This window comes from Oncorhynchus mykiss, chromosome 9 (genome assembly GCF_057628025.1).
Source record: "Oncorhynchus mykiss isolate SJ-2025 chromosome 9, ASM5762802v1, whole genome shotgun sequence".
Taxonomy (NCBI): domain Eukaryota; kingdom Metazoa; phylum Chordata; class Actinopteri; order Salmoniformes; family Salmonidae; genus Oncorhynchus; species Oncorhynchus mykiss.
The window spans coordinates 18922559-18945824 of record NC_143030.1 but is presented as its reverse complement, the minus strand read 5'-3'; the positions used below and the strand labels follow the sequence as shown (position 1 = coordinate 18945824).

Genomic DNA, 23266 nt, shown 5'->3' with positions numbered 1-23266 from the left:
ATATTGATCAGATTTCTGCAACTGATTTAACCATTCACATCATGTTTTATTTTGTAGGTTATTCATTGTGATTGGTCCCTGGGCCCATAGGATGTCATTTTGAAATATATAAAAGCCTCAACCTTTTTTCTATCTCTGACATCTGTTAAAGACCAAGAGCAGAGACGCGTTGTTAAAAAATATATTATAATAATAACAATAATAATTATTAACTTCCGCTGTCCTCCAAAAGTAGCTGATTCTCCTCCTCACTTCAGCTACACTTAAAGTGGCCACAATGTGGCGACATCATAACATGAATGTATTTTAGTGGTGAGTGGAAGGAGAAAAACCCCTGAAATGTACTCGACCCAACCGTCTGTGACATTTCTTACTGTAGATATGCCTTATGTGAGTTTAACATTTGATTGTTTACACGAACATAAACAACATTGCCAAACGCTGTAATTTAGATCCAGATATCTCCAGAATTGGATAGTAAATCACGTAACCAATGCGGAAGTTGGAGGTAGAAATTAATCCAACGAAAGGGGGAGTGGTTTCCACTAAATAACCCAGCCACAAAGTGAAATTCCTCAGCCACAAACTCAAAATTGGTTACAAAAATTAGATTTTTGGTCTTATTTTAAAGTTAGACATACAATTAGCAGTGCGATTAAGGTTACGGTTATAATCAAAATCTGATTTTAAGAAGATAAATCCTAGAAATAGGCGAGTAACGACTTTGTGGCTGTGCTAACTAGTGACGACCAAGGGGGAGTGGATGCGTATCTACGGTGGGTGTTCATTCTACTGTTTATTCATTTTCTGTGGACCCATATTCCTTTGCCTATCCTTAATTTGGATACAACCGACAATAGGACACTACCTGGTTGCAGCGTGTGCATATAGCCTCAATTGCAAGAAAGGTGAGTTCTTGGTGAGCGAAAAAGGTGAGAAATATTTCCATGCTGTTTGCTGCAGTTGCCGGAGCACAGTTTTAACTTTGTGTTATTGTACTGCGAGGGCAGCAAGTTTCGAGACAAGCAGGTTCAAACTCTTTACAGGACGTAGCCGTATATTCTCAAAATATTAGACTATAGGCTAAACTTTGCAGAAATGCGAGGTTTTTACTGTTACACTTAACTCAATTTACATTTAACGTAATTTAGCAACGTAAATCTGCTTGAACCTAGGGGGTCTACAGTAAGCTGTCTCGGTTGGCATATGGCACTCTTGGTGTCATGCTATGTCCACTGCAGAATGTGATATTGAGAGCAGCTTGCACTGTATCTCTCCCATTGTGATATTGGTTTGAATAGAATACAGTATTAGTAGTTCATAGGATGAACTACAACGCATTCACATTTTTACATAAATCTATAGGCTACCGTGTAAGTGTTGTTTTTTTCCTCAAAACCTTTTACATCAGCCAAGCCCAGGGGTAGGTAGATATCCCTGTTCCTGGAGTGCCGCAGGTACTAATCCGGACGCTTATAAGAAATCCTGCTAAGCCCTCGGACGAACCATCAAACAGACAAAGCGTCAATACAGGACCAAGATCGAATCCTACTACACTGGCTCTGCTGCTCAGCGGACATGGCGGGGCTTGTAAACTTTCACTGATTACAAAGGGGAAACCCAGTCACGAGCTGTCCAGTGACGCAAGCCTATCAGACGAGCTAAATACCTTCTATGCTTGCTTTGAGTCAAGCAACACTGAACCATGCCTGAGATCACCAAATGTTCCGGATGACTGTGTGATGACTCTATCCGTAGCCGATTTCAGTAAGACCTTTAAACAGGTGAATATTCGCCAGACAGATTACCAGGATGCATCCTCAGAGTATGAGCTGACCAGCTGGCAAGTGTCTTCACTGACATTTTCAACCTCTCCCTGACCCAGTCTCTAATACCTACATGTTTCAAGCAGACCACCATAGTCCCTGTGCCCAAGAATGCCAAGGTAACCTGTCTAAATGACTATCGCCCCGTAGCACGCACATCTGTAGCCATGAAATGCTTTGAAAGGCTGGTCATGGCTCACATCAACACCAATATCCCAGACAATCTGAAACCATTCCTTTACATTCCACAGGCCATAGTCAACAGCCTGATCAACTCTATGCGAAGATGTGTTGCGCTGCATGATGAAAATGCTGGTCACACCACATACTGACTGGTTTTCTGATCCACGCCCCTACGTTTTGTTTTAAGGTATCTGTGACCAACCGATACGTATCTGTATACCCAGTCATGTGAAATTCATTGATTAGGGTCTAATGAATACACTGTAAAATCTTTGTTACATGTTGGGTTTATATATATATATATATATATATATATATATATATATATATATATATATATATATATATATATATATATATATATATATATATATATATATATATATATATATATATATAAATAAAATATTAAGCTGACCTGAACCTCACCATGCTGGCTCTGTTTTCCTTGCACGCTTCCAGCAGCTTTGGTGGATGCGTAACCAGGCCAGCCCAGTATAGCTTCGTTCAGCCCTATAGTGCAAATCAGGCATGAGTTAAGATACAAGGCAATCTATGTGTGCAAGCGTTTCTGTTAATGGACATGTCATATTTTTAATCACCTCCCTCTAGGATGCTTCTTCCTTCTTTGCAGTAGAAAAGGAGGTAGTGTTTCTTTCCCAGACTTTTTGAACCTATAGACAACTGGGTTCAAACCTAAAGCGGTTCTAGGGGTCCTTGATCTCCTGCGAGGGAGTTGTTCTTACTCACTGTTCCAAATGTTTAAATGTGTCAGGGAGCAGAAGTCATCTTGGAATGTATCAGGCCTCTGTTGCTGTGGTAATATAACTTGGCTACAAGACATGGTAAACGCCTGTCTGTCTATAGCAAACAAAATGTTTGCTGTAGTAGATCACTTACCATTATTCAATTCTTCTTTACAGTGCCTTCAGAAATGATTCATACCCTTTAACTTTTTCCACATTTTGTTACACTATGGCATTGTTCTAAAATGGATTAAGTAAAAATGTCCTCTGCAATCTACACACAATACCCCATAATGACAAAGCAGAAACAGGTTTTTAGAAAATGTTGATAATACTTATTTGCGTAAGTATTCATACCCTTTGCTATGAGACTCAATTAAGCTCCGGTGCATCCTGTTTCCATTGATTATCCTTGAGATGTTTCTACAACTTGAAATTAACCTGTGGTATATGAGGTCCCACAGTTGACAGTGCATTTCAGAGCAAAAACCAAGCCATATGGTTGAAGAATTGTCCGTAGAGATCCGAGACAGTATTGTGTTGAGGCGCAGATCTGGGGAAGGGTACCAATAAATGTCTGCAGCATTGAAGGTCCCCAAGCACAGTGACCTCCATTTTTAAATGGAAGAAGTTTGGAACCACCAATACTCTTCCTAGAGCTGGCTGCCTGGCCAAACTGAGCAATCGGGGGAGAAGGGCCTTGGTCAGGGAGGTGACCAAGATCCCAATGGTCAGAGCTCCGGAGTTCCTCTGTGTAGATGGGAGAACCTTCCAGAAGGACAACCATCTCTGCAGCACTCCACCAATCAGGCCTTTATGGTAGAGTGGCCAGATGGAAGCCACTCCTCAGTAAAAGGCACGAGCCCGCTTGGAGTTTGCCAAAAGGCCCCTCTGGTCTAATAAAACCAAGATAGGATTGGCCTGAATGCCAAGCAAAAGCTGGCACCATCGCTACGGTGAAGCATGGTGGTGCCAGCATCACGCTGTGGGGATGTTTTTCAGGGGTAGAGACTGGGAGACTAGTTAGGATCGAGGGAAAGATGAACAGAGCAAAGTACATAGATCCTTGATGAAAACCTGCTCCAGAGCTCTCAGGAACCCAGACTGGGGCAAAGGTTCACCTTCCAACACGACAACGAAGCACACAGCCAAGACAAGGCAGGAGTGGCTTCGGGACAAGTTTCTGAATGTTCTTGAGTGGCCCAGCCACAGCTCGGACTTGAACCCGATCTAACTTTTCTAGAGAGACCTGAAAATAGCTGTGCAGCAACGCTCCCCATCCAACCTGACAGAGCTTTAGAGGTTCTGCCGAGAAGAATGGGAGAAACTCCCCAAATACAGGTGTGCCAAGCTTATAACATCATACCCAAGAACACTCGAGGCTGTAATCGTTGCCAGAGGTGCTTCAACAAAGTACTGAGTAAAGGGTCTGAATAATTATGTAAATGTGATATTTCAGTTTATGTTTAATAAATTAGCAAACATTTCTAAATCTGTTTTTGCTTTGTCATTATGGGGTATTGGGTTTAAAAGGGGGGGGACAATTGAATCAATTTTAGAACCTAACAATGTGGAAAAAGTCAAGTGTTCTGAATACTTTCCGAAGGCATGGTATAAAAGATATGTATTTTTTCCCCCTTCTACCCAACTTCGATCTTGTCTCATCGCTGCAACTCCCCAATAAGCTTGGGAAGCGAAGGTTGAGTCATGCGTCCTCCGAAGCATGACCCGCCAAGCGGCGCTTCTTAACACCCGCCCGCTTATCCCGGAAGCCAGCCGCAACAATGTGTCGGAGGAAACACCGTTCACCTGATGAGCGAGGACAGCCTGCAGGCCCCCAGCCCACCACAAGGTTGCTAGAGCGCGATGAGCCAAGTAAAGCCCCCCCGGCCAAACCCTCCCTTAATGCGGACAACGCAGGGCCAATTGTGCGCCGCCCTATGGGACTCCCGATCACGGCCGGTTGTGATACAGCCTGGGATCGGACCGGGGTCTACATGTTTAGTTCGACAAAAGATAAGGTATTTTCACAAGGTAACAAGAAAGGAATATGAGCAACAACAAAATTGTGAACCCGGCATTTCAGAACATTTGAATATATTTTCTGACTGATGCAAGCTATTGGATTGGTTTGGTCTCCTGCCACAAGATGCACTCACATCTTAAACATTTGGACCAGGGACTGATATGATCGGTTAATCTTTACATTCCTAACAGTGAATGATTTTTTTTAGAGCGGATGGTATTAAACTGCAGCAAAGCCTATGCATATTTGGCTTTTGGCTACATAAGATGACAATGCAGTGGTGTTTTTTATCTTACAGTAACGTTATAATATGCTATTCAGTTCTGTTATGTATAATACTATTATGTGATTTACAGACAGATAAAACAAATTTACAGTGCAGCAGCACTCCGGTTGCCAAGTCAGTGCCTTAGACTGATGCGCCACTCGGGAGGCCCCGGCACAGTTATTTTGTATTTTTTTTGAAGGTGAATCGTAAATAAGCACATCTCTTGGCTTGGTAGTCTTCCAATTGTGGCAACGTCCAAGGTACAATCCAACAGCCTCTCTCTTTAGCTACTACAGGCAATAGCAATATGGTGAAACACCCAACTTGCAACTGGTCACCAGTCCATTCTTTTCAGGCCAGTGGTTTCAGTCAGTCAGAGGAACTTGTCATTTTTCTTAGTATGACCCTCACCTGACTAGGAGTGCTGCATCTTTCAACAACCTTTTTAAGATGCCTCCCTTGATTTTTGTTAAGGTTATATTTTGTCCTTTCTTTCACAGAAACCTGTGAGTTTCTCTGAAAAATGTTAAAATAAACATCTGACACCTTGGTTTGAATTTAATCCTCTTTTGAATGTTTGTTTATCTTTAATTTAACTCAGTCGGGAGCCTCCCCTCTCCCTTGGTGATAGTCTGGCACACACAGCTGGGTGCCGTCGTTTGAACAGAGTTAGTAACCTGGGGCTAGGATTTATTAAAGACAAATACCAGCTCGTCTTCTTTCAGAAGTATTTATTTCCTGATTTCATTACAGTTGTGACTTTCTCCTTTCTTTAGCTTTAAGCTCTTTCCTAGTTGCCCTCCCCTTCTTCTGTTAATCCTTTATCATCAAAACCTCTTCTTTATTCTCTTGTTTCTCTCCTTCTCTCATGTCTCAGGGTCATTTTGTGGCTGGGCCATAGAGATGACCAGGCTGTGACGGTTGGGTTCTCTCTCTGTCTGTGGACCAACCCTGGCATGGCTACTGCTAGGAAGAGTAAGTACCCCTTTTCTATTATATTGTTGTATAGACTCTTGTCCCTTCTCCCCTGTTATGTGGTTTTAAATGCAATAATGGGTATTTCTATGTCTTTCAATTCAAAACACAGTGCAGCTCTATGTCTCAATGTGTTCAAGGTATGAAATTAGTTATTTTCAAATGCAATTTATTTTTGGGCATAGTTCTGGCCAATTTTTCAGTTGACAGATTCTTATAACTATGTTCTGGCCCCCCGACCATCCGCTCCGACCAAAAATTGTCCCGCTGCTGAATCTAGTTGCCTACTCTTGACAACGTCTTTAGGTGGATAAAAACGCATATGGTTACAGAGCATTATGGGTACTGTAGTATATCATGCTTTATTACCTAAGCTTCTTCTTCCTCCACATGAACCCTGTCCAGAAACCACTCCAATAGCAGGGTCCCAAACTGGAAGCCTGCTGCTCGAATTTGTCCCGTGGATGGTTTTTACATTTTATTTTCATTGTTGGACATAATACTGTTAACACCAGGAAAGCAGCTTCAAGTGATTTTATTCCCACGCGTAATAGAGAGACACGTAATGGTATACAAATGTAAGCAAAGTTTGAAATTATTCTGTTTTAGTGAAATATTATATCTATTTGGGTTTCTTGCGGTCCATTTGCATTCTACAAATTATTTGTAATTATGTTTCGGCCCCCTGACCATCCGCTCAAGAAAAAATCGTTCCACGGCTGAATCTAGTTGATGAACCCTGCCCCATAGCCTCCCAAGGGTTGGCAGACATTGTTGATTTCTAGATCAGGCTTCCACCAGTCTTCATAGAACTCTCCAGCCTCTCCCTCCTACTTTCACACGCAGGTAGCCTAGCGGTTAGAGTGTTGGTCCAGTAACCGAAAGGTGTCAAATCTGTCTGCCCGAGTCCAAGGCACTTGACCCTAATTCCTCCAGGGTTGCTGTTGATAATGGCAGACCCTGGGCTGGGACCCCACTCTCTGAGGGTGTTTCAGGGAGAGTGGGATATGCTAAAAATATTTTTTTTTTCACTTCTCAAGTTCGCTATCAAACAGGGAGCCTCCAAAAATCCTCTCTTCCTTTCTCTCTCCCCCACTCTTTCTTTCTCTCTTCCCCACCTTTCTCCCCCTCCTCACTATGTTTTAACATCACTACAGTATACAAATGCTTACTTAGTGTGTGTAATTTAAAGAAGAGATGGGTGGGAAGGGTACAGGAAACCCCCTAGCAAGATGAGAATAAGACCTGGCAATCCAACCCCGACATGGCAATGTTTATGTATGAAATGTCTTTGTTTACAATGCACACATACTACAGCTTATTCTCCTGAACTAGAAGCATCAATTTACAGTCTTTGGAAGAATGCATTTTTAGGGGAAACATGGGGAAAAACACAATGTGGACTTGTTTGAATCGAGTCTGAAGTGTGTGTGACTCAGTGTGAACAAATATGTTGCACATGACAGATAGGCAGGAAGTGTTCAGGGATCCTCATAGAAACACAGCAAGAGAACAGCACCTGGGAGACGGACTAAAAGTGGCAACACTCTTTTCACTGTCATTAATACGTCTCTTTCCCCCCCAGTGGAGATTGGAGGCTTTGTTTCTGCACACAAAGCACTCTCCTCTCCCTGGGTCTTTGTTCTCACTTTAATTAGGCTGCTGAATGAGAGTGTAGATTTACATCTTATTTGTTTTCGCTTCAATGTATTTTTCATGTGTCTGGGATGTAGCTGCTTTCACAGGGAGCGAGAGAGCGAATGCGTGGGGTGTGTGTGTGTGTGTCAGTTTAATTTGGTCCTTGGAGAGAAAGAAATAGCAAGGGGTGGAAGAGGGAACTGAACTTGGAGATACAAGCCTAATGGAGTCTGTTACCATGGTCATCAGACAAAGTTAGTGATCGATCTTTGTTTAAAGTGTTGTGCCGAGCACTGACCCGCCTGGGGGGGACGGGACATGCAGAGAAAGAGACGCAGACAATAGACACGAGACAAAGATGGAGGGGATAGTGAAAGGACAAGTTAGAGAGGGAGAGGACGAGGTAGACACACAGTCATCTAATCTACAACAGAGGCTAGGAGAGAAACGATGATCCAAACCCAGACCAACAGATGTAGAGTGAGAGAGAGGGGAAAAAGATAGCAATATTATGACTACCAGACAGAGAAGCCAGCTCCTGTACTGTAGACTGCACTGTAGTAGATGTAACAGGCCTTGGGTGTTCAGCAGCTAAGAGACCTGGGTTCAAATAGTGTGTATAATGTTTTATTTTTTTTCAAAACACTTCAGCCGCACTTGACTGAGTTTGCCTGGCACTATGGAATCAATGAAATGGTCTCAAAAGTACAAACCGCTGCCCACCTGACTCTAAAAAAACAGGCTCAATCTAATGCTTCCAAGTATTTGAAAGAAAACCAATACTATTTGAACCCAAGCCTGGTATCTAGCCAGCACAGTGTCCAGTCCAGTTCACTGTCTGGGCTAGTGTCCAGAGAATGTGTATTAACGAATGGTCTTGTTTGAAAGCCTGTGGATCTCTCTCAGCATTGTCTGAATCCACAAATCCTTTCAACTAGTGTAGGTAGGTAGTCTTCAGACTGGAGTGGACACCGATATACTCTGACTCACCTCAGGGCTCTAAAGTGTAAATTGATTGCATAATCAACAAAAATATTTTGCTGTGCGAGCACAGTGCACAGCCAGCACAGTGTCCAGTCCAGTTCACTGTCTGGGCTAGTGTCCAGAGAATGTGTATTAACGAATGGTCTTGTTTGAAAGCCTGTGGATCTCTCTCAGCATTGTCTGAATCCACAAATCCTTTCAACTAGTGTAGGTAGGTAGTCTTCAGACTGGAGTGGACACCGATATACTCTGACTCACCTCAGGGCTCTAAAGTGTAAATTGATTGCATAATCAACAAAAATATTTTGCTGTGCGACAAGGAGTTTTATTTTGGCAGCGGTGTGCGGCTATGAAAAAAAAAAAAACATCTCCTAGGCGCTCTACCGTTGTTTCCGAGTGCCCTAGTGAAACAAGCGAGTGCAGATGTGTTAGCGTCATGGTTTCACCATTTACAATGAAAACGGCTTGCTTCTAGACCAACCAGGTCAAATGCTCTGACCCATATTACCGACGCCATATGAGCCAGATCTTTTGGTATTCAAAGTCAGTGTCGGTGGGGTCGGCAAAATGAATTTACTTTATATACTGTACATTAGTTGTCTGAGTAAACTGAGAATATTGCCTGGCTAGCCATCCATATCGCTCAGGCCAACCGACTTTTCTTCTCCACGATGAGTCTGGATTTGCCTCCCTCTCCGGCGATTTCTAGAATGCGAAGACATTCTGGCTTGAAAATCTATGGCAAGACTTGAAAATGGCTGTCTAGCAATGATCAACAACCAACTCGAAAAAGCTTCAATTTTTTTTGAGTAATGGGCAAATATTGTACACTCCCGGTTTACAGAGCTCTTAGACTTACCCAGAAAGACTCACAGCTGTAATCGCTACGAATAGTGATTCTAACATGTACTGAGGGGTTTGAATACTAATCTAATCAAGATCTATTAGTATTTTCATTTCCATTTTTAAAAAAGTTCACATTTTTCTTCCACTTTGACATTAGTATTTTGTGTAGATTGTTGACAGAATTGCAATTAAATCCATTTAAATCCCACTTTGTAACACAACAAAGTGTGGGGGAAAAAAGGGGTGTGAATACTTTCTGAAGGCACTGGTATGAAACCATGCAACTGTAAAGTTGATTAAGTTCAAGGTTTATATTTCCTCCTCATATCTTTCTTTATTTTTTTTTATATCATTTTAATCTAAACAGCCACCCGCTCGCTGCCTAATGAAATTCTGACTCACAATGTTATTAAAGAAATACAATCACAGTGCCTGTAACTCCTAAACTCTTATCTTCTTGACCCAGATAGGATTAACCCAAGCAAGGCAATGGGAATAAATGCTGTAGATACACATCACTCTTTTTTTAAAGGGAAATGAAATAAGGAGATACAAATGTTGATGAATATGATGATTCTGTGACAATGTATCCCAGAGGGACCGTCAAGGTACAGCATTTCAAAAGATCAGTGATCTAATGTGTTCCACAAGGCATTCAAACAAACCTGGTCTGTGTCCCAAATGGCACAATATTCCTTATATAGTGCACTAGTTTTGACCAGAGCCACGAGAGACAGTGGTAGAGATCTATTAAATCAGTATCTTCTATAATACAATTTTGTCTGTTCCCTCTCCAAATGCTGTGACAGGTGGTTTCCTTTAAATGTCCATTTTATGAACGTTTAATGGACAATAACGTTTATCTTATGACTGCAGGGCATTCTACAGTATTAGATAAGATATCTTTTCTTTATTACTCTTTACCTCATATCAAATCCTCAATCTTCTTCCTGAATAATGTGTTTTCCTTCCATGATTACAAATATATTTAGTTACTATTGCTTTTAAGAGTGATCACAGACATTTTGAAGAGGCATTCAAACGACTGAAATGAAGTCGATTTACACTCAAAGTTCAAGATGCCATGTTCTTCTCCCTTTGATTTCTTTCCAGCTTATTTTTTGTGATTTTCTTAGAATATTTTTTTTATAGCCACTCATTGCTGGGTGTCACTGGCATAAGAATGTTGTTCCCATTGGAAACTGTTGTACCAGAGTCCTTTACCATTTGTGTGTGTAACAATTTAAGTTAGTTGGTCTCTCCCTCTTCAGGCTCCGCAGGAAAGGCGGGAGGTGTTGGTTTCTCAGAAGAGCCAGCCGCCGGCACGCCGTCCCATGTCCACTTTGATGAGAAGCTCCACGACTCTGTCGTCATGGTGATCCCTCAGCCTGACGGGAACTTTATGGTCAAGGTGGGTTTGGGTTTTGGATTAAATAATTTAACATGTCTGATGTGAAAATGATCATAATACCCTGACTACACCGCTTGCATCGCATGTGCTGCAAAATAAAATTAGAAATCTATATTATTCAACTATTGCACCCACACTGCTCGCGCGCGCCAACGAGTGTCTGCGTTGCCAAGGGCTAAAATAGAAGTCAGTTCTAATTGTGACGCTGAACGCAGTGCAAGTCCCGCCTCTCCCATCTCCTCATTGGTTTATAGAAGCAGGTACCCACGTGCCATCTCCTCATTGGTTATACCCATGTGGGTGAATGATAGACAAACGAGTTCAGTGGCAGTAATGCATCTAATTTATGAAAGTTGCCAATCGCAATATAAAGTCAATAGAAGAAAGGGCCTGGAAGAGAGATGACTAGAAACGATTCGGTTGACCATTTTATGTGTGGATTAATTGTCGGAGTAGAGGACCTTGTGCATTTCAGGTAAAATAACAACTCAATGTTTATATCCCAGGACAAATTAGCTAGCAACAGCAAGCTAGCTAAATAGGACCAATTAGCTAGCAAGTTCAAGCTAGCTAGCTAAATTGCCATAAATGTTTAATGCTTTTTGACCTGTCCCCAAATGAATGTCATTGGTTCAGAGTTTGATATTTTAACCTGCGTGTCGTGATTGTGTTTGGTGTTGGGGGACAGAATACATGTATGCACGCAGTCGGTTTGGGTTCCGTGTAAGAGTTATCAAAACGGCACACCCAGAGAGCTAGGATTATCCAAAAATGTTCCCCTCAATCTCCAGTGGTCTCCCAGCCATCCTTCTTTTCTTGCCATTTTCAACTGAGGTGAACCTTTTTTATAGGGTTGCAAAATTCCAGCAGCTTTCAATAAATTCCCTGATTTACCAGAAATCTTTGTTAGAGGATTCTGGATTTCCTGCTTATTCTCTCCTTATTCCTCCAACCGGGATTTCGGGATAACCAGGGAATTTATTAAAAGTTCCTGAATTTTGCAACCCTAAACCTGTATGACAACAAAGGGGAGGAGGCGAGTTTCTCTCTCATCTCTGCTAATCTTCTGTATCTGTTCTGAAGATTCAGTTCCAACTATGCCAGTCCTCTCCCCTCCTGTTTACCGAGGATGACTGTGGATCAGAGAACTCTTTGCAGCATAGCACTGTAGTCGTGGGCGTGTAGTGTGACTGTGCTGCGGTTCAGACGGCCCTTTGATTCTGCTTCCCCGGTGTGGGAAGTGAGGTCCACCAGACAGACGACAGCGGTGAATGTGCCGTGTGTCTGAAGTTCTCTGCTGCCTCCTTGGAACCACTGGGTTGCCATGGAAACGGATGGGGGGAGGGGGGTGTAACCTAACCAACGGGCTTGTTTAAATCAGATGTGGTGGGATGTAGTCAGTGTGTGGGATGGCTGGAGACAGACGGTATGCTGCAGAGCTATTTAATCAAAGCACTGGGTTTTTGTGTTTCTTTCACTCTTTTCTCCCTCACTTGTTTTTGTTTGTTTGACACGGCCAGAGGGTCACGTGAGGCTTGTTTGACACGGCCAGAGGGTCACGTGAGGCTTGTTTGACACGGCCAGAGGGTCACGTGAGGCTTGTTTGACGCGGCCAGAGGGTCACGTGAGGCTTGTTTGACGCGGCCAGAGGGTCACGTGAGGCTTGTTTGACGCGGCCAGAGGGTTATCCTTTGGTCCCTTTCGCTCGCTCTCCCTCTCTCTCGTTTTCTCTCTGAATCTTTTTCTTGAGCTCACTCTCTCTCCCGCTCTTACTTTCTCTCTCTCTTCTCTTGCAGCTTTTTCACTTGCTCCCCACCCCACCCCATCATGCCCTTTTTCATATTCACTCCCTCTTTTATTTATATATCTGTCAGGTTGGTTTCCTGAAGACCCAGCACAAGTATGAGATTGTCTTCACCCTCCCGGAGCTTCCATCACTGGGGAAGGACGCGTCTCCAGCTCCAGTACCCAACCCCCATATCCGCATCACTGATATCACTCCTGTACCAGAGGGTATGTCCGAGTCTTGCTCAACTCAACCTCAGCCCTATTCCCTGTCCTGTCCTTTGACCTAACCTCAGTCCCAGCTACCTCACCCCAGCCCATGGTTCAGCCTTGCCATAGCCATCAGCCCCAGTTCTAGGTCCTCGGATACAGCCTTTGCCCTATGCCCAGACCTACACTACCGTTCAAAAGTTCAAAAGGAGTCACTTAGAAATGTCCTTGTTTTTGAAAGGAAAGCAAATGTTTTGTCCATTTAAAATAACGACTCTGGGATGCTGGCCTTCTAGGCAGAGTTCCTCTGTTCTTTTGCCCATCTTAATCTTTTATTTTTATTGGCCAGTCTAAGATATGGCTTTTTCTTTGCAACTCTGCCTAGAAGGCCAGCATCCCGGAGTCGCCTTTCACTGTTGACGTTGAGACTGGTGTTTTGCGGGTACTATTTAATGAAGCTGCCAGTTGAGGACTTGTGAGGCAACTTTTTTCTCAAACTAGACACTCTAATGTACTTGTCCTCTTGCTCAGTTGTGCACCGGGGCCGCCCACTCCTCCTCTTTCTATTCTGGTTAGAGCCAGTTTGCGCTGTTCTGTGAAGGGAGTAGTACACAGCGTTGTACGAGATCTTCAGTTTCTTGGCAACTCTCGCATAGAATAGCCTTAATTTCTCAGATCAAGAATACACTGACGAGTTTCACAAGAAAGTTATGTTTCTAGCCATTATGAGCCTGTAATCAAACCCACAAATGCTGATGCGCCAGATACTCAACTAGTCAAAGGCCGGTTTTATTGCTTATTTAATCAGGGCAACAGTTTTCAGCTGTGCTAACATAATTGCACAAGAGTTTTGTAATGATCAATTAGTCTTTTAAAATTATAAATGTGGATTAGGTAACACAACGTGCCATTGGAACACAGGGGTAATAGTTGCTGATAATGGGCCTATGTAGATTTTCCATAACAAATCAGACGTTTCCAACTACAATAGTAATTTACAACATTTAACAATGTCTACACTGTATTTCTGATAAATGTTATTTAACTTTTTCCAAAAACAAGGACATTTCTAAGTGATCCCAAACATTTGAACGGTAGTGTAATCCTAACCCTTTTTAAGTTCCACTGATCTTTGCCCAGTCTCCGGTTGGCCAGACCTTCATGTCAGTCATGTTTTATAGTAGCTGTACATCTCAAATGTGCAGGAGAGACTGAAAGTGTGTCGGTCCATGACAGAATCCGAATAAGGAAATGTTGAACCGTTTTGCTAACATCCCTCAGGAAGTGTCTGGATTTCGTAATGAGGGTTATCACCACTCACTTCAACACTTCAGTAGTTTGTTTTAGCGTTGAGCTGAGTGAGTTGCTCCATTCCATTACACCGTCTGCTGGAAAACCATGACCTTTTACTTTCATCCCTGTGACCTTTCTGTGACCACTTGGACTGTGTGTGTGTTATTTGTAGTGTTTGCCAGTTGTGTTAATGTGTTTGACCCCAGAGTTTTTCCACTCTGGTTGACATTTTGCTCCCCCGTGTATGTGTGTGTTCTCTGTATACGTGTTCCCTATCCTTCTGCCTTTTTGCCCTTCTTACCCCCCCCCTCCCTCTCCTCAGGTGGTCTGAGAGTGACATGTGAGTACATGGCCCACCAGGAGGGGGTGCTGTGTGAGGAGGTGATGCTGGTCAGTGAGAGCCAGGAGGACGTCTGCGTGGGGGTCAAGGTGCACGCCCGCGTCATGGGTAAGACCACAGAGGCCAGCCTCATCATAACGCTGGAAGAGCATGATTTTATTTTATTTTTTATTTCACCTTTATTTAACCAGGTAGACAAGTTGAGAACAAGTTCTCATTTACAATTGCGACCTGGCCAAGATAAAGCAAAGCAGTTCGACACATACAACGACACAGAGTTACACATGGAGTAAAACAAACATACAGTCAATAATACAGTATAAACAAGTCTATATACGATGTGAGCAAATGAGGTGAGATAAGGGAGGTAAAGGCAAAAAGGCCATGGTGGCAAAGTAAATACAATATAGCAAGTAAAACACTGGAATGGTAGATTTGCAATGGGAGAATGTGCAAAGTAGAAATAAAAATAATGGGGTGCAAAGGAGCAAAATAAATAAATAAATAAAATACAGTAGGGAAAGAGGTAGTTGTTTGGGCTAAATTATAGGTGGGCTATGTACAGGTGCAGTAATCTGTGAGCTGCTCTGACAGTTGGTGCTTAAAGCTAGTGAGGGAGATAAGTGTTTCCAGTTTCAGAGATTTTTGTAGTTCGTTCCAGTCATTGGCAGCAGAGAACTGGAAGGAGAGGCGGCCAAATAAATAATTGGTTTTGGGGGTGACTAGAGAGATATACCTGCTGGAGCGTGTGCTACAGGTGGGAGATGCAATGGTGACCAGCGAGCTGAGATAAGGGGGGACTTTACCTAGCAGGGTCTTGTAGATGACATGGAGCCAGTGGGTTTGGCGACGAGTATGAAGCGAGGGCCAGCCAACGAGAGCTTACAGGTCGCAATGGTGGGTAGTATATGGGGCTTTGGTGACAAAACGGATTGCACTGTGATAGACTGCATCCAATTTGTTGAGTAGGGTATTGGAGGCTATTTTGTAAATGACATCGCCAAAGTCGAGGATTGGTAGGATGGTCAGTTTTACAAGGGTATGTTTGGCAGCATGAGTGAAGGATGCTTTGTTGCGAAATAGGAAGCCAATTCTAGATTTAACTTTGGATTGGAGATGTTTGATATGGGTCTGGAAGGAGAGTTTACAGTCTAACCAGACACCTAAGTATTTGTAGTTGTCCACGTATTTTAAGTCAGAGCCGTCCAGAGTAGTAATGTTGGACAGGCGGGTAGGTACAGGTAGCGATCGGTTGAAGAGCATGCATTTAGTTTTACTTGTATTTAAGAGCAATTGGAGGCCACGGAAAGAGAGTTGTATGGCATTGAAGCTTGCCTGGAGGGTTGTTAACACAGTGTCCAAAGAAGGGCCAGAAGTATACAGAATGGTGTCATCTGCGTAGAGGTGGATCAGAGACTCACCAGCAGCAAGAGCGACCTCATTGATGTATACAGAGAAGATAGTCGGTCCAAGAATTGAACCCTGTGGCACCCCCATAGAGACTGCCAGAGGTCCGGACAGCAGACCCTCCGATTTGACACACTGAACTCTATCAGAGAAGTAGTTGGTGAACCAGGCGAGGCAATCATTTGAGAAACCAAGGCTGTCGAGTCTGCCGATGAGGATGTGGTGATTGACAGAGTCGAAAGCCTTGGCCAGATCACTGAATACGGCTGCACAGTAATGTTTCTTATCGATGGCGGTTAAGATATCATTTAGGACCTTGAGCGTGGCTGAGCTGCACCCATGACCAGCTCTGAAACCAGATTGCATAGCAGAGAAGGTATGGTGAGATTCGAAATGGTCGGTAATCTGTTTGTTGACTTGGCTTTCGAAGACCTTAGAAAGGCATGGTAGGATAGATATAGGTCTGTAGCAGTTTGGGTCAAGAGTGTCACCCCCTTTGAAGAGGGGGATGACCGCAGCTGCTTTCCAATCTTTGAGAATCTCAGACGACACGAAAGAGAGGTTGAACAGGCTAGTAATAGGGGTGGCAACAATTTTGGCAGATAATTTTAGAAAGAAAGGGTCCAGATTGTCTAGCCCGGCTGATTTGTAGGGGTCCAGATTTTGCAGCTCATTCAGAACATCAGCTGAGCAGATTTGGGAGAAGGAGAAATGGGGAAGGCTTGGGCGAGTTGTTGTGGGGAGTGCAGTGCTGTTGACCGGGGTAGGAGTAGCCAGGTGGAAAGCATGGCCAGCCGTAGAAAAATGCTTATTGAAATTCTCAATTATGGTGGATTTATCAGTGGTGACAGTGTTTCCTATATTCAGTGCAGTGGGCAGCTGGGAGGAGGTGTTCTTATTCTCCATGGACTTTACAGTGTCCCAGAACTTTTTTGAGTTAGTGTTGCAGGAAGCAAATTTCTGCTTGAAAAAGCGAGCCTTGGCTTTGATGATGATGCGCTCCTATGGGGTTTTAAATGAGACCTACTGTATACTGTGTGCCCTAGGGTAGATCTAGTGTTACACCCATAACAAAACCAGTGGGGGCATTCCAGGTCGTATTTAATTCAATCATTAGTCCAACAAAAACAAGTCTATTGGACAAATTCGGGTAGCCCCCCCTCTGTTTGGTTCCTAGTGAATACACCCCAGATCTCCCAACGCTTGGAGAAGTGTAGATTGATCAATATGGAGATTCTGGGTTCGAGTCCAGGCTCTTTCGCTGCGACTGGGGAAACCCATGGGGTGGTGCACAATTGGCCTAGCGTCGTCCGGGTTAGGGATAGGTTTGGCCGGCAGGGGTGTCCTTGTCCCATCGCGCACTAGCGACTCCTGTGGCTGGCCGGGTGTAGTGCACGCTGACACCGGTTGCCAGGTTAGTGTTTCCTCCGACACGTTGGTGCGGCTGGCTTCCGGTTTAAGCGGGCATTGTGTCAAGAAGCAGTGGGGCTTGGTTGGGTCGTGTTTCGGAGGACGCACGGCTTGACATTCGCCTCTCCCGAGTCCGTATGGGAGTTGCAGCGATGAGACAAGACTGCAACTACCAATTGGATACCACAAAATTGGGGAGTAAACAGGGTAATAAATAAAAAATAAGATTGATCAATATGAAACCATTGCATCACTTAACCTCCTTTCCAGTGTGATGCAATGTACCGTTCCTAAAATTGATATTTTCTGATCAAAACAGATTGTGTTGTGGTATCATGCAGTATATGCTCTGTGGAGGTAAAGGATAAAGGAAACAGGAACATACTGTCTTAATAGGGTGTTGGGCAACCACGAGACGGAACAGCTTCAATGTGCCTTGGCATAGATTCTACAAGTGTCTGGAACTCTATTGGAGTTATTACACGAGAAATTCCAGAATTCCAGAATTTGGTGTTTTGTTGATGGTGGTGAAAACGCTGTCTCAGGCACCGCTCCAGAATCTCCCATAAGTGTTCAGTTGGTGACTGAGACGGCCATGGCATATGATTTACATCGTTTTCATGCAACAATTCAGTGGCCACTAGTGCCCCATTGTCGTCCCATTGTCGTCCCATTGTCGTTATGGCCAAAATAATCGCCTGCCCAGCATTTTATACATGGTCCTAAGCATGATGGGATGTTAATTGCTTAGTTAACTCAGGAACCACACCTATGTGGAAGCACTTGCTTTCAATACACTTTGTATCCCTCATTTACTCGTGTTAACGGTATTTTGGCAGTTACATGCAGTTCCCTCATTATTAATTCACAACGGTACTGAAAACCAACTGCCTCTTCTAATAGAATTTCTAAAGTATCAGTTTAGTTCGATTGTAGCCATCTTGTCATTGTCTTCCGAAAGCACAACAATGCAACGCTGTAGTGTTGTTCACTTGAGTAACAAACAGTCTAGCACATAGGAGACTGGTTGTGAGAACATATGTAGTAGTGTGCTGCTACCACCTGCTGGTGAGTGTGAACAGCATGGTTTAAATTAAGAGCATCACTGATCACTGCGATGCTGTGATCACCTGAGTAAAACGGAATGAGTCACGCATTAGTGGAGAGCTTATGATTTGGTAAAATACTTGTACTGTATTGAACATGGCTGACTGATTATAATCACTGCATCCCGTTCTTTCTTCCTGGCTCTTGAGTTGGAGCCATTTTCTGTCTGTAACACACTGTACTTGGACACCGACTGCATTCACTGTCTGGAAGCTTTGAATAAATTATGTCATGATGATTCACTTTGGAACCTAACACAAACCCTGTAATTAATTTCCTTTCGACAGAAAATGATTGTATATTTATCTATCTGATTTCATTCATTTCTGTATTTTAAATTAGAATAGTGCAACAAAAAAAAGTACTGATAGACAGGCCATTCGTGTCAACTAGGGACAAAAACCACAGTGGTGATCCGAACTTGAACATCTGTAGGCAGGCAGAGGACTGGAGGGGATATAGTTGTATGAAAGGGTTCGTGGAGAGGCTGGGAAAAGGATCAACCTACAGCTTAATCCCTAAGGCTTTACATTCTCTCACTCTACTTTACCACACTGTAATAGAGCGCACTGGCACTGGTTGGATGTTGTGGACTAAACCATTTCTGAGAGACAGCCTAATGTTTTTTTTTTTCTTGCTCTCTCTTTCATTTTCTGTTGCTATCTCTTCCTCTTTCTTTCTCTCTCCCTGTTTTTCAGACCGTCACCATGGTACACCCATGTTGTTGGAAGGAGTGCGTTGTGTGGGAGTGGAGCTGGAGTATGACTCTGAACAGAGTGACTGGCAAGGATTTGACTAAACCAGACAATGTGACACAGACACACAAAAGACCATGCCACGTGTTCAAATTCAACATCCACTGTACTTCAAACGATCCCTGACCATTTCAAGATGTTATGGTTCTAAAGGAGGATTAAATTAGGAAATGGATAGAAGTTATTTTAAGTAGTAGTCTGGGTTTTTAATTTTACATTCAGGCCGTACTTGGCCGCTAAAAGCTGAATTGCAGCACACAACGCATACAAGTAAACAAATCAAATCTTACCTTGCTTCAAAAGTAAAACAAACAAGCATCAAAACCTTTTTTTTTTTAAAGCAAGTCCAATGTGATCCGATCACTATTGAGCTTCCCTCAACTATACTGAACACAAATATAAACGTAACATTTAACAATTTCAGTTACAGTTCATATAAGGAAATCAAATAAATTCATTAGGCCCTAATCTATGGATTTCACGACTAGAAATACCGATATGTTGGTCACAGATACCTTAAATAAAAAAGATAATGATCATGCGGTTTAATCAGCTTCTTGTTATGCCACACCTGTAGGTGGATGGATTATTTTGGCAAAGGAGAAATGCTCACTATGGATGTAAACAAGTTTGTGCACAAAATGTAAGAGATGCTTTTTTTGCATCTGGAAAAATTCTGGGATCTTTATATTTTAGCTCATGAACCATGGGACCAGCACTTTAAATGTTGCGTTTATATTTTTGTTCAGTATAGTTAACATATCTGAAATGCATATGTACGAAGTACTGTTGTTAGTACTGTGATAACACGCTATCCAACTGCCCATGCCATTCCACTGCCTGCCTGCCCCTATGTTGTTTAGAATGTGTTCTGAGTAAACCTTTAGGGGGCAACAAAGTTCACGTAATCAATCCAGACCATTTCACCCAGCCTAAATTCAACTGTACCAATAGGGGGCGACAAAAAACACTAAAATTATCCCTCTCATCTGAATCCAAAGGTGTAGAGGGATTCAAAAGGACTTTTTTAAATGAAAGAATGATACGCTATTAATCAGTCGCAAGTGCCTACGGTGCTGTACAGCTTTTACCATCAACAACTGCCTTCTGTCCCGTACTATCCTATCTATCAAGTATCTCCCCTTCAGGAGTTAAAAGATTTTGGACTTTAGTGGATCAACGATAGCTCAGCCTTCCAAGATCATTTTTATATCTACAAAACATTTCAAGTATATTTATAAAATATTAAAGATTGGTGCCATCAGTACCATTGGTAGTAAATCCACACTCAAATTAGATTGCCAGTTGTTTTTTGCTCTTTTAATATATTTGAGGCAACAAGAAGAAATAAAAGACAAACATTTTGGTTGTTAGCCCACCATGAATCAGCCAACAACTAGTAACTCTTACCCTTTATCTACCCCCAAAGCCCTCACCATCCTCTCTGAGTACTCATACTCTCATTGCAACCTAATAGTTTAGTAGTCACTGTTTACTGTCAATAGCTAGTCATTGTAAATGTATATTCCGATCAAATAAGAATGTCAAGTATCTAGCATAAAACATATCCTAATTTCACATAGCTAAATGGACAAAGCCCTGTTTTAAATATAATTGTTTTATATCAGACAATCTTCATGTGTTAACTGTGTTCGGCCTTAATTGAGGAGAACCTGTATATCGTTTGTTTGTATAATAGGCTCTAATGTCTTAAAGTTATACCTTGTTGTTATGGTGTCCATACTAAATCCATGCTCCAGGGTAGGGGTCAATTCCATTTCAATTCAGGAAGTACATTTGAAATGCCAGTTCTTTTCAATTAGGAAAATGTGGAATTGGAATTCTGTTTACTTTCTGAGTTGACTGGAATGGAAATGTCCTGAACCCTGCCATGCTTCAAAAGCTAGTGAGACCGAGTGTGGATTCAGTTTGGATACAAGGCGATCTTGTCCTTTTGAATAGAAAAGAGAGGGCACTATTGTTCATGCAGTCAGACTTATCAAAATAATATCCTTAGCCCATATTGTGATGGGCATCATAGCAGGTTTGGGGTCAATTCCATTTAAATTCCAGTCAATTCAGAAAGTAAACCAACATCCAAATTGTCTGAATTGAAATGTCAGTGTACTTTCTGAATTGACTGAAATTCAAATGGAGTTGACCCCAGCTCTGGTTGTTGGGTAATTGTACTGAGGGGTTACGGTACTAGGGGGGTGTGGCATTTTGTCAGTCGATATACAATACATGTTCCTTCATTGGTGTTTGCTACTATTGTCTCTGTTCTTTTCTTATGCCATAAACTTTGTTTTAAGTGCTTATCAAGAAAAACTCCCAAAAGGACTGATTTGAGGTAGAAAGAAGTTGGAGCACTCAACAACAAAAAAGCAGGGATGTATTTATTTTAGCTCACTTTAATCCATTCTATGTGATGTGAACAGGTGGATGTCAAGCTGACAATAAATCAATGTCAGATTTTAAAATAAAATAAAATTGTTTAGTGCTCCAACTTCATTCGACTTCAAATGAGTCCTTTTGGAAGTTTAAGCGCTTCTCATGAATTGTTGTTATTGTTGTTGAGCACCTTTGTCTGCTGAAGTGTGAACGCCCACCTGAACTAATAAAGTTTGTTTTTAATTGTGCTTTTTGTTTTACCATTGCGTAACTCAACTCACTCAAGGTGATTTTCTGCTAGAAGGCAGTCCTTGCTGTTACATCGCTGTGTTCTGTTGAATGGAACTACAGGACACAACGATGCTCTGCGGTTTATGGTGTCTCACATGGGCTCTAGTGGGTATGCTATAGTGTGTAATATTGTAACAGAAACCAATTAGGTGTAAAGTCGATTCCGACTGACCCTTTCTCTTAGACCCTTCATCTCTTTTTTTCACCTCCGTTTCTTCTTGTGTCCCTGGCTAAGTCCTAATCACAACACAACCTGCACTGCTGCTGGAAACCACAGATGAAAAGCCTGTGTGTGAGAGAGAGAGAACTCGTTGTTCCTCTACTATAAAAGACTGGCCAGTGCTTCATGGCTGCTTATGTTCTGTTTCCGACTCAACCATAACTAGCAGCTGGACCCGAGACGCGACTGATTCCATCCCCTGGAGATGACAGTCTCCTTTTATGTTATGGTTGAATGACCAACTTGACTTCCAATGTCAGAGGTAAATGTTTTAAATGCATTATGGGACAACATATGGGACAAGGGATTGTAAAACATAATCTACGTACCTTCAGGTGACATGGGGCTACTGTTCCCTTAGCACGTGTGCACACACACACACACACAGTTAAGTCAGTCCCCTTAGTTGACATGGCCACAGAGAGTCCATTGTTTGTGTCCCCATGGCTGTGCGCTGTTTGTTTTTTTATAACGGTTCTAGTTCCTTGTTCCAGTTCCTTGTTCCGGTTCCATCTCCCCACCCAGCCGCCGTGGAACAGACGAGGCCAGTGTGATAGGAAACCAGGACGGAATTCCAGGACGGAACTCGTAACTTCCCCCATTGGGAGGGGACCAAAAGATCTCTAGAAGCTTTGTCCTGATTCTTCACCCTTCTCCCAAAGTGCGCACTTGCACACTCCCATCATGGATGTAATTTAACAATGATGGAAACTACCTCAACAATTCTTACACCAATTTAAAAGTGTTTAAATCCACAAGGGCTAGTGTGCAGGTGTACACTTTGTGAGGAGGGTGGAGAATTGGGATGAACCTTTCTCTCCCTCGCACTGTTGTGTGCACTAGTTGTCAGTGGGCACTGAGCAATTCATTAGCTCTCAACATTTTAAAGAGTGCTTTTAAAAAATGATAAATTGGCCAAAATGACTGACAATGTACTAATGAGCCACTCAACAGACATAATAGCATTACACATAGTAGGTTATAAACCATTCCCCCTTCTCTATAGATATATCACATTGCTACTGATCATAAAGGACAGTATGCTTCAAAAACCATGTGAGTCACTGCTTCAACAGCAGTACATCGCTGAACTAAGGTATAGGCCTCCGGTAGGTATCTTTATCCCCCCCACCACTGGGGCGGCAGGGTAGCCT

General features: G+C 42.7%; 1 protein-coding gene across 4 annotated transcripts; it reads left to right on the top strand.

The window, feature by feature from the left end:
- Positions 1-517: 517 nt before the first annotated feature.
- LOC110531612 (adipose-secreted signaling protein) lies at positions 518-21849 on the top strand. 4 transcript variants are annotated; one of them, XM_021614901.3, is made up of 6 exons: positions 518-908; positions 5927-6024; positions 10764-10903; positions 12778-12916; positions 14514-14639; positions 19154-21849. In XM_021614901.3, exons 2-6 carry the CDS (start codon positions 6006-6008, stop codon positions 19252-19254), a joined length of 525 nt encoding a protein of 174 aa, XP_021470576.2. In that variant the 5' UTR covers positions 518-908; positions 5927-6005; the 3' UTR covers positions 19255-21849. The 4 variants fall into 4 exon arrangements, with proteins under 4 accessions (XP_021470576.2, XP_021470577.2, XP_021470578.2 ...); XM_021614902.3 differs by having other exon boundaries at positions 545-776; XM_021614903.3 differs by having other exon boundaries at positions 787-932.
- Positions 21850-23266: the final 1417 nt, after the last annotated feature.